Here is a 12,166-nt window from a genome sequence, read left to right as displayed (position 1 = left end):
TCTTTGCCCTTCGTTGTGTTTTCGTTTTTGTAAAATTCGAATTTCACGAATATTTTTTTCTGTTGTCCCTGTGATGTGTTGTTGAGTTACTCAGGATGGGAAAACAGCGTTGGACGTAGCCAAGCAAAAGAAGCATGTGGGATGTGTGCAGTTGCTGCTGGAGCACGAGAGTGCGAAGGTATGTTGAATAGACTTGACTGTGAGTGAGTGAATTTAGATGTACTGTGTGTATACAGTATTCATTACAGCGTGTCGTTCATTTGATTGGTTGAACTATGCAGTGATTAGGTGTCACGTGAGTCACGTGAGGTGTACCTACCACCGCCATGTCCTACATTTGTACAGCTATCCATGAGATCAGGAGTACATAACCCCCCCCCCCCCCCCAGAGTGCGCAAGTTCACTTATCAGATCTGGGACGGCGAAATCCGTGTTGCACGTCATAATAATGACATCATAAGTAGGGGAAGTGGGGACGTGGTGCACCGCCGCGATGGAATGAGGCAAGTCTGACCCAAAAAATGACGTAGATCACGGATTACACCGTCCCACAACCCCATTCCAGTTGCACACTCTGGGGGGGGGGGGGGGGGGGGGGGGGGGGTATGTACTCTTGATGGGATGTTTGGCACCATCACACCCCTCATGTTGCCGTTCACATTGTGAATATTTACACATGTTGATCGTGAACATGTGTTCCACCTGATTCTGCACTGCACATGCTGTACTGTTTAGTACAGGCAGACCTTGCTTATCCGGTCCTCTTTTATCTGGATCCCTCGACATCCGGATGAAAATCGTTGGTTACCGATTTACAGCATATGCCATGCATACATACAGTGTGCGTGTTTGATTATCCGGTTCCCTCGCCTATCCGGATATTTTTGTGGAAAACGGATGTGTGCGGTTATGCGAGGTCTGACTGTAATACTGTGCAAGGCAGAAACTATGAGTCTGTGGGCACGTGAGTGGCTTGGATGGGCTTCATTGAAATGCGCTATGGGTTTGATAACAAGCTATTAGTTAACCCATTCAGTGCCAAGGGGGTCAGAAAAATACAAATATAGCTCAGCTGTATATCCACAGATCTTTACAAACGATGGCTCTCTGAAAAGATATCAAGGTCAGGCAGACCATTGTGAAGAGAGAATGCAGCGAAAATAGTCTTCCTCGAGAGGGCGCCTGAGCGATGTCCGTTTCCTGCATTCTGGCGACGTCTATCCTCACGGACACAAACCGATGTGATAAGTTGATAGCCAAGGTCTTCCTGGAGACGTAGAGTGGTCGTTTGTTACTCTCCTGTGTGTAGAAGTGGAGATACGAATTTATTTGTACACACATACTCATTCTGGGAGACTAAAGTCGCCCGTGGCGCTGAGAGGGTTAACAGGGAGAGAATTTTGAAGAGAGTAGTTCGGTTACCACACCCATTCCGACAGCACTGCAAACCGAACCGATTCCTTTTACGTACAACGTTTCGTCACAATTGCCATCGTCTGGTACGAAAGATTGTTGGTTTCAAAACGGCGAAACAGAGACTCGCAATGAAGGTCCAGTGCCCATCGCATGTTTTGCGCATGCATTGTATGGACGAATAACTCCCCCATGGAACAGAGCAGATGTAAGAGTTGCGCACTCTTGTTTATGTACACTTGATGAGATGTCTATCACTATTACACACTCATGTAGATGTTTTTGTTGTCACTAGTGACACATGTTGACCGTGAACATGTTTTTCACCAGATACTGCACTATACACACTGGTGTTTATAGGCCATTCACACGACGTCCAAACTCACTTTTATCGTACCGTTTCCAAGGATATTTACTCGGATACAATATACTTGCATTGCTTGAACAAAGGAAATTTTTAAATTTAACATTTCCCGGTATTTTCAGGTCACTAGGGATACATTGACGGTTGTAAAGTTTGCCCAGCACCGTGTGAACTGGATCACGGTTTGCCAGTGTTATCTTGGTCACACACGTGCAAGTGTTTACACGTCGTGTGAATGGCCTATTAATACCCCTGGTTGTGTTTTCTCATGTACAATGCTTGCACTTGTGGTTATCACTAGTATTCCTTGAGTTCACCTAATAGGGGATTCACACGCACACACTGGTAAAACCACGGTTATGGGAAAGTTGTTATGGAAACTATGGTACTGGGGAAAGGAAGAACCTTTCGGGAAAAAATTGGCAAAGCCGTGGCCGTGGGCCTCAGGGCATTTGTTAAGGGAAAAATCCCATGGCTATACGATGCGCGTGTGTAGATCTTGTCTTTGGCGAGAACTCTGAACCCGTAGTTGCACGGGTGCATCGCAACCTGGATTTTCAGACAGTGCCCATCGGAAAATCGTGCGCAGAACGTACTACAAAAATGCAGTACAGATTACTTTTTAATTGCCCCACCACAAATCCATTGCCAAACATACGGCCAAGGGAAAACTGACCACGGGTGTGAACGGCCCCACTCTGTTGACCGAAGGTCTGAACTTTTACCTTGTCCCGTGACCTCAGGTTTCCCCGTGAGTGTGAATCCCCTATTTTAGGATCAAACGGACCCATTGTCATTTGTGACTTCACTCCCTCGAACCCAGACCCTGATTCTGTGGAAAAACAAGTTTCAATACTTCAGATGGGAGAATCCGACTTCGCATTGTTTTTCGGCGTGGTTACGTCAAATTCTAGAATATTTCAGCAAGTGTATTGCTTTGTCGGAGAGAAGAGAATGATGTTCATGCGTTTGAAACCCAAAGTCTCGTTTCCATACGACAAGCGTTTTTTTTTTTAGGTGATGAGTTTTGGCTTGTTCTGGTCGGGTCGCAGTGCCGCAGACTATGCCATCATCATCAGCGTCGAACAACTTCTGGCCATTTGACATTTCCAGGCGTTGAGACCCTTTCGTCTTCCTCCATGAGCAATTGTTTTGCGCCAGCATACCAAGTTATAAGCAATACCATATGCGCACGGTCCGCTCAGTTCGAGTGACGAGGCTTTGTACTTGTGCACTGTACACCATACTGTACTGTGCAGTCGTCTTGAAATTTTCTCGCTTCTCCCATTTCACCCATTCATTTGTGTTTATAGCGATAGTCCGAAATTGTTGCACTTCAAATCACTATCCCTAGGTAATGGTTTGGCGAAATTGAATACTACTTGCAGATTTCTTATATTCTGTACTCTAGAGAATTGATTAACCCTTTCACTGCCAGCTGAACCCTCAAGGTGACAAGGCGCTCCCTGCCAGGCTGTCAGCTGAGCAGTACACCCCTCCATGCCAGGCACTTTTTACCTCCAGCTCAAAAAATCGAAAGGCCAACTTTTCCTGGAGTTTATGGTACTTTCTGTACGGAATATCGCTTTCCAAAGTATACATCGTAGGTAGACAACTCCTAAAGGAAGCCATTGCTGTCGAAAAAAATTGCCAAATCCGAAGTACAAACGTGCTGCACATAAATGCGTGTCATGTCATGCGAAAGTGCGCCGCATGCGCTGCATACACTATGTACACAATCGGCCCGGACACTGGCGAAGTAAAGTTAGGGACCATCGCAAAAGTTTGCAGAAGCCCCTGAAACGAAGAGCATACGTTTGGGGGGGGGGGGGGGGGGGGAGGGAGTCGTGTCGAAAATCGCAAACCGGGCTTCAATTCAAAAAAGTATTGACGACATGTAGGAGCTGATATAGATTAGCATGCCATCACAGCCGGCGTAGATCGCTTGTCAGGACGCGTAGTCCATTCATGCAACTGCGCGTGTCGCGTAGCTGGCTGCCTGTACACTGTGTGTAGTCTAGTACCAAGAGTCCATAAAACGCGTGGTTTATGGACTAGCAGGGGTTCATAGGGTTTATGAACCCCTGCTGTGTAGTATATTATAATAATTATTATGTGTGCAGCATCCAAGTGAAATAATGAAGCCCATATTGTGACTGTCGTTTCGTTTGAGGGGGGAGGGAGGGGGGTCAGGCCCGAAACTCACGGTCTTCGTTTCGGGGGCTTCTGCGAACTTTTGCGATGGTCCCTTAGTTAGTTGTTCGTTGTTTTGGAGAGAGAAGCAGATCCTTTTTTCGTTCGCTGGGATTGAAAGATATGCCAGTGGACAGGAGAGCTACAATACTGGAAGCAGAAGAGATAACTTGCGGAATCTTCTCTGTCTTCGTGGCAACAGGACTTCAGTTGCAAGAGACTTTCGTCCTGTCGTTGCGGACGGAATTCTTGTTGCTGCCACCAGAAAACTCGGAGAACGAAACGTTCGTAAGTCGTTTGGTGAAGCGGATCGTGTCGGTGAACAGCTGCGGAATGTTCTGCCGCCGTGGCGGTCGTTTGTTCTCCCGATTAGCAGCAGTCCAAATACTTTTCAACTTTGGAGAGTGAAGCACTTCCCTGTTCCGTTGACAAGCGCGGCGTTCGCGGGTGTAATGCTCTTTCGCATCAGCTTGCAGTAGATCGTCAGGTATTGAGGCAGAGGTAGGTGTCGTTGTAGAAAGAATATAATTAGGTTGTAGCTGACATACCCGTAGTGTCTCTTCACCGTGCTGGTCGCCATTGTAACGTGGTAGTTCTTAGAAAATTTTACTTCTGGACCCAGTGAACGCCGCCAGCGCTGTTTCCATCAAGTTTACAGTGAATGCATCCCCGAGGAATCCAGCGTCTGGTTGTCTCTACCCGTGACTCCAACCACCTATCGCAACGGATAGCCGCCTGGAGTCTTGGGTACTGTAAAACGACAAACTTTCGCGAAATTTAGCGTTTTAGCAAACTGGACCAGTTAGCGGCGATTAATTTTAGCGATTTTTACCTTCCACCGAAAATCTTCAAGAATTTTATTTTACGAAGACTCGGAGTGCTGAGGTGCAGAGTGCATGAAGAATGCCAGAAAAGAAGAAATCAAAGAAGGAATCAAAGATAATCATAAGGTGAGCACTAGTACCGTAAAGTCCGCTGCAAACGCCCACTTCACAGCAAACGCCCACTTCGCTGCAAACGCCCACTTCGCAGCAAACACCCACTTCGCAGCAAACGCCCACTTCGCTGCAAACGCCCACTTCGCAGCAAACGCCCACTTCGCAGCAAACGCCCACTTCGCAGCAGACGCCCACTTCGCAGCAAACGCCCACTTCGCAGCAAACGCCCACTTCGCAGCAAACGCCCACTTCGCAGCAAACGCCCACTTCGCAGCAAACGCCCACTTCGCAGCAAACGCCCACTTCGCAGCAAACGCCCACTTCGCAGCAAACGCCCACTTCGCAGCAAACGCCCACTTCGCAGCAAACGCCCACTTCGCAGCAGACGCCCACTTCGCAGCAGACGCCCACTTCGCAGCAGACGCCCACTTCGCAGCAGACGCCCACTTCGCAGCAGACGCCCACTTCGCAGCAAACGCCCACTTCGCAGCAAACGCCCACTTCGCAGCAAACGCCCACTTCGCAGCAAACGCCCACTTCGCAGCAAACGCCCACTTCGCAGCAAACGCCCACTTCGCAGCAAACGCCCACTTCGCAGCAAACGCCCACTTCGCTGCAAACGCCCACTTCGCAGCAAACGCCCACTTCGCAGCAAACGCCCACCCCAGCGTGTCCATACTATTTTCGTCTTTTTCAGGTCAATATAGTTGTAGAAAACTGACACGAAGGTCGAATGCGTACGAAAGCGGCTGTAATGCCTACAAACTGCCCATGTCTTTCCAGGAGGCTCTGCAAAGTGATTGTCATTATCTTGCTGCAAAGAAAAACTTCTGTCAAGAATTCCTTTCATTCAATAAATGAGTCGTCTTTGTGGTAGTTCGCTCTCCATGTGGTAATGCTGTAGAATCCATCTAGTTTTCATGACATTTCTGCAGTGCACCATGTCGCGCTTTCAGAACGGAACAGTGATTGTTCTGACGAAGCGTCATTCAACCACTTGATTGCTCGCAGTATTGCAGTTGCAATTCGAACAGGGTATGTCACCGAAGCTACCCCTACAAAGTCGTTGCTACCTTGTTGAAAACTCTGAAGTGCTCGAGAAAAACACTTGCTCTGAGCGTTGTGTGATTTGGAAATGATGGCTTGAAACACCGTCAGAAGTGTATTTGGTTCCTGCAATACGCTGTTCTTCGCTACCTTATTATTCGGAAGAAACTCCGGTTTGGATTTGCGAATTGAAACAGCCATCATCATAGAATCACTACTCACTACGAGCTAGCTCGTGGGTAGTGCCCAGAGCGATTTCGAAACCAGGAAAGTGGACATAGTTTACCGTAGCAAAGCGCTCTTCGCGCTACGGTGTGAGATGCACTTTCGTACAGTAGGGGTGACAGTGCATGGGGTCGGTGTGTACAGGCCAGCAGATCTTGGAAAAATGGGGTGGGCGTTTGCAGCGGACTTTACGGTACTGGGAGAAAGGATGGCGTTTTCGAAGAGGGATCTTCGGAAGACTTTCTCTTCGAACGGCTGAGCCACTGCGACACTAATGGCGATAAAATTCAGAAGACTTCTTCGAGCAGTACAACACTAACTAAAATCTACGCAACAGCAAGCTGGCCAAACACTCCAACAAGTTCAACAACCCTCTCCACAACACTGAGACATTCTCCAGTCGATTGTTTTATTCTCTTCTGCAATTCTGGTTCAAGTCGCCGTACTCCAACGACAACAAGCAAGACTAGTGTTGGTACGTTAGGGGCCATCTGTAAATATAGATTTTTATGGATTCTCCACAGGCCATAGCCTAAATCGAGGGAGTCTCGAGATATTTATTTAGAAACGAAAACTAGTCGTTTAGGGGGGAGGGGGTTGAGCGCCTGTTCGTTCCTCGAGAAATATCGATGCACAGTTTGTATATGTGATCACTTCCAGAAAAAACGAAAAAAATATCGATACTATGTACCGTTTGTATGTGTTCGTTTCTGAGGGGTGGGGGAGGGAGGTTGAAGAGAAATGACTAGCTCTCGTTTCTAAATAAATATTGGTATTTACGGAAGGTCCCTTACTTTCCGCAGCTGCACGCTTTGGACTGTAGCCGTGTAAGCAATGATCAGCGCTAGTCCAGGTCTGTGTAGTGCATGTGCAGACATGGCACAATCGATCATCGACGCATCGCGTAGTACATGATTGTACAAATTTCATATTCGCGTGTCAAACTTCCGCGACTCGGCCCTGCTCGCGAAAGTCGCGAAAGTTTGTCGTTTTACAGTAATAGTTAGGCATCAAGTCTGAACCAAATTCCTTGCTCCGTGCAATGAAAGTTGACGGGAAAGGGGAAAATACTCGCACCGACTCTGGGAGGTGGAAGTGCGTGAGAACCGATTTCTTCCTCGCCGCTCGGCAAAAATCGGATGCGCATTTTCAACGACGCTGGTTCGATTTTGTTCAAATGGCAACCCATACTACTGGCAGCGTATTTCGATGGGTATGGACATCTTCCAGGGCCCAGTGGCCGTCTACCACGGCTAAACATCTCCAATATTCGAAAATAGAGGGCCAAACTGGGTGAGGTCTACCTGTCGACTTGCATCGACAACAGCACTGGGGACTGCTGGCACTCGGAGTGCATGAATGCGCTGTCGACTGCAGTCGACAGGAGCAGTGAAAGGGTTAAGACTAAAATCCGAGCATTTGGAGCGAGTTTGAAAATTGAGTGAAGTCACTATTGCCATAAGCAAATTTACACATACGCTCAGCTTCACGCACACTGGTTCAGTACCCCCGAGTGCTGAAACGATTATATCGATTACTCGTTACTTACTTGATAAGAAATAGATCGAGCGGTTATTTCGATTTTATCAGCTAAACGAGTAGAATGGTACTTACGCTCGGTTCGGGATTTCCCCCCTTTTGGGGGGGGGGGGGGGGTTGCACAAAGCGTTCATGCACCGAAAGTGTTGCAAGTACGAGACGAATATGTACATGACTGTACACTTGCAACATCGATGTATGTGTAAAAGTACAAGCGCGATCTGAGAAACATCGACGCAATCACTGTCGCCATCTTTTCAGCTGACTACTTTTCTTACATACAGCATGCAGGACTGGCAGGCTCAGTTTGTGTCTACACTAGATGCAGGGGCTGGAGTTCCCTCCACGTGCGATTAGTCTTGAGCTAAAGACAGTAAAGTGGTCTTCAGTTTCGTGTTTTCCGTTCTGTCGACGGTTCTCGAATCAGTTTGCTCGACGACAAGCTAGGCCTGGCGTCTAGGCCTGTTTTGAGCATAGACAGGAAAAGCAACTAGTTACTTGTTGGCGCGCCTCAAGTCAGCTCATCTGGCGAAAATCCACCGATCTTCACCCCTGGCCGGCTTCTTTGACTTCATCGCCGAAGTCAGCGAAGTCACAGGCGAAAGGCAGCACCAGCTCTTGGGTTGCAACCAGCGCGTCGCCTCTGTCTTGTCTGTATTCGTCTGGTCAGTCCGAACAGCTGACGGACTTGTTGCGAGATCATCGGATCTATGCACCCGCTTTCCGTCGTTGGCGATGTTGGACTCGTAAATTTTTAGAAATTCACAGAATGTACGTTGTACTGATGTACATGTAGGTACAGTAATAGTCGTTTAGCCGATAAGCCGATCGTTATGGTATCAGCTAAGGCACTAAGGAAACGTAATCGTTTCAGCACTAGAACTTGTCAATGGTCGCTGCCTTTGCATCATATCTCTTTCATGGCATGCCAGGGAAGGCCGAGAAAGTAATCGTGACTAATTTCACGGCAGTTTGTGCGCAAACCAGTCCCTCAAAAATCCATCACGATGTTTTTATTTACGGAGTAAGTAGATGGAAAACCACTCGTTTGAAGGGCTACCTCCCGCCTGGCTATCCCCCTTTGAGGGAGATCTCCCGACCAAAGAGAAAATGAAATTGGCAGCTCTGAAATGGATGAACTGCAACCACTGCAACTGCTTGTGGCTTAGCACCACAGCACACACCGTGTTTTCCGGTGTGTTGGCTGCACCTTGAATTGCATCCAAAAATCGTCCTGCGGCTTATAATCCGAATGCTGGAAGTGAATCAGCCAGCTCTACAGCGCTCCGTGCATATAATGAGTGTATGATGTCATTCGACAGTTTTCATGTACTGAAATCCATCATTCCACTTGCACAAAGCTTCTACATGTCAGTTCAGAGTGAAGGACAAACTAGGCCCCTTTTTACCATAACCTCAGTTGTTCTTCATAAATTGTTAAGTATGTATGTATGCATGCATGTATGTATGTATGCATGCATGCATGTATGTATGTATGCATGTACCAGTACCCATTAAGTTAGATTGTCAAAAAGGTAAAAGTCTGACGTATGGCTCAGGGCATAGATTAACGGTCGGACATCGGACATTTTCCGGCCATTTTCGGCCACTGACCGGACGTTTTCAATTTCACCGGACATAGTGCCCGATCAAAAAAGGAAAAAAAGAGCAGCGACCTTTCGACCTTTTTAATTTTATGCAGAGTTGGGCTTTCTTCGGAGCTTCGTGCCAAATGCGACTTGCATATCGTACAACTAACACATCTACACCGTAGCCTCGATCCCTCAGGCGTAGACTTCACCATAATCCGCCTGAAGCAACGCGGTTGCTACAGTCAATTCACACTTTCGACCTTTGGTACGACTTCGCACCTGAATCCTGGGGTTGAACTGCAGTGCAGTTGTTCGCTCTTGAGAGGAAGATGTCATCTTTTATTTTTCACTCTTTCACTGACTGGGAATGCAGATATTCTTTTAGAATGTCTTCTGGAAAGCGAAAGGGAGATTCAGAGGACTTGCCGCCGGGCAAAAAAGTCCGTGGTGTGAAGGCCGCTACTTGCAATAAGTGGATCTCGGACAATGATGCAGAGCCGACTACTTCCGCCTGGCTGATTTATGACCGGCAGAAGAACGATCGGCTGTAGCAGAATGTTTGAAGTGTTCCGTGTGCATCAAGTTTGTAGACAGAGTCCGCAGTTGTAAAAACTTCAGTGAGGCTTTCATAACCGGATCCAAGAACCTGAGAACATCAGCGTTCAAAGATTATGCTGGAACGGAGATGCATAAACGAGGAATGAATCTTTTCCGCAGGCAAGAGTGTCCCGCTCGAAATGCCCTCGAATTCGCTCCAATTGCGAAGGCACTGTGCGAGATGGACGATGGTGCTGCCAGTATTGCACGACGCAAATTCGAACTGACTTACCTTCTCTGCAAGGAGCATATCGCGTTCGCAAAATTCCTGACTGCAACGCTTTTTTGTACATACATTTGTCGTCAGTAAATAGTTCAGTTTCCAATACAAATAAATTGGCGAATTGTACATAGTAATGTGTGAGATATGTCCACATAATGAGTCATTGTGAATATACTTCAGTACTACCAAAAAAAAGAAGAAACACCCTGAAAAAGTGTTGTGGAAAATGTCCGGGCATGTCCGGACAGATTTCAAAATGGAAGGACATTTGTCCGAGCTAAATGAAATCCTTAAGCTATGCCCTGTGGCTTATACTTCACAACAAAAATACGAATTTTGGGACTGAAAAGCGGCACGTAGCTTAGACCCTTGGGGCTGGGGAAAACGAATGTTGCAATCGACCCGTGTCTTATCCTGTGCATCAAGCACTAAATGTTGTACCGTCCGACTTTTTAGGATATCACCGGACATTAACCCATTTCATACTTGGCCCCTTTTCTCCTGTGGAGAAAAGGGGCCACACACGTTTGACGTTTTGATGCCCATCGCTGGAGGCGATGATAGCGATGCTACAGCCGAAGCCATAGTAAGTTGTGCTGGGATGGCACCATTCAACAGCTTGCATGGCTGAAGAATTGACCGCCACTATTCAGCCTGGTCTACACCACACAGCTATGAAGTGGTTTTTCTGGCCAGTGAATCCCTGCTTTTGGTCTTTTTCATTTTTTCCATACACACATCCACATACTCTGGCATATACTGGCTGTTGGTACCCACCCACGAGAATGAAAGAAAAGTCAAGATTTGAGAACGAGAAGAAAGACGTGTGTGACCATAATCGTCTGGAATCGAACCCGCAACCTCTCGATTGGAAATCGCTGCACATACCACTGCACAGCCACCCTCCCTCCCTCCCTCCCCCCCCCCCACACACACCTATGGACGTTTGGATGCCCATTGCTCGTGCAATGATAGCAACAGGAGTTGCAGTAATTCCTCTGGCGAGTTAGATCGTTGGGCAAACGGGAGTTCCTGCCACAGCCGCAAATGAACACTCTAGGCTTTGGCACAGCTGGCCGGGGTTGGTTGCACATGAGGCGCCAGTTTCGTCTGTCCTGCGCCAAGTCGCACCAGTCACCTGTCACGCACCGAGCACTCAGATCAGCAGCAGCGATGTGAGTCCAACGTTTCTTGGCACTGTATCTGGGCCTTGTGTTGAGTCCCTCAGCAAACAGGACACGCTTTGGGAGACGGGAATCCTCCATTCGCCCAAGGTGGCCAAGCCACACACACACACACACACACACACACACACACACACACACACACACACACACACACACACACACACACACACACACACACACACACCATGCACAAGCACACATACACACACACACACAAACACACACACACATATACACACACACACACACGTGCACATACATACACACACACGAGCACACACGTGCACACACACACACACACACACAAATGCATGCATGAGCAGGCGCGAAATTTAGGTCTGTGGGTCCTGGCTATGCCAATCGTCTACTCTGTCTAGCATAACTTGGGGAACGAGAGAGCTTGGAAGCTCAGGGCCCTACGCTATGCTTTTTTGCCTAGCTCATCATGCATGTTATTAGAACTGATGGAACTTTCTCTTTGGCCCCAACTTCGTTGCGGTCTTATAGTGTTTTTCGTCAACCATGACGGCTACAATGCCCAACCATACCACAACAAGCTGATCGGCTACATCATTGTATTGCAAAAAGTTTCCATCTGTTCGAATAACTTAACATGCATGATGAGCTAGGCAAAAAAAGCATAGCATAGGGCCCTGAGCAAAAGAAATAAACTTTCCCTTTGCATTCGAGGGTAATACGACACCGTCTACCACCTTGATGACCTAGGCAAACAAGCATAGGGATGTTATCAGTTTTTCATGAGAGAGATATTTCCCCTATTTTCTTTTCAAGACATATCCCGGGATTCGAACCTGCACTATTGCCCTGCATGCATTCCCCCCATACAC

At 47.6% G+C, this 12,166-nt stretch overlaps 1 protein-coding gene across 3 annotated transcripts in view; it reads left to right on the top strand.

Annotated features, from left to right (window-relative positions):
* Window positions 1–12,166, top strand: part of LOC135822815 (uncharacterized) — a 100,646-nt gene that overhangs the window by 4,558 nt on the left and 83,922 nt on the right. For all 3 annotated transcript variants that reach the window (XM_065335648.1, XM_065335650.1, XM_065335649.1), the window contains exon 6: window positions 95–178. In XM_065335648.1, the coding sequence (XP_065191720.1) occupies window positions 95–178 (84 nt within the window). The remainder of the gene's footprint in view (window positions 1–94; window positions 179–12,166) is intronic.

This window comes from Sycon ciliatum, chromosome 8 (genome assembly GCF_964019385.1).
Source record: "Sycon ciliatum chromosome 8, ocSycCili1.1, whole genome shotgun sequence".
Classification (NCBI taxonomy): Eukaryota; Metazoa; Porifera; class Calcarea; order Leucosolenida; family Sycettidae; genus Sycon; species Sycon ciliatum.
Note: the sequence above shows the minus strand (reverse complement) of the source record. Positions and strands in the feature narration are given on the sequence as shown.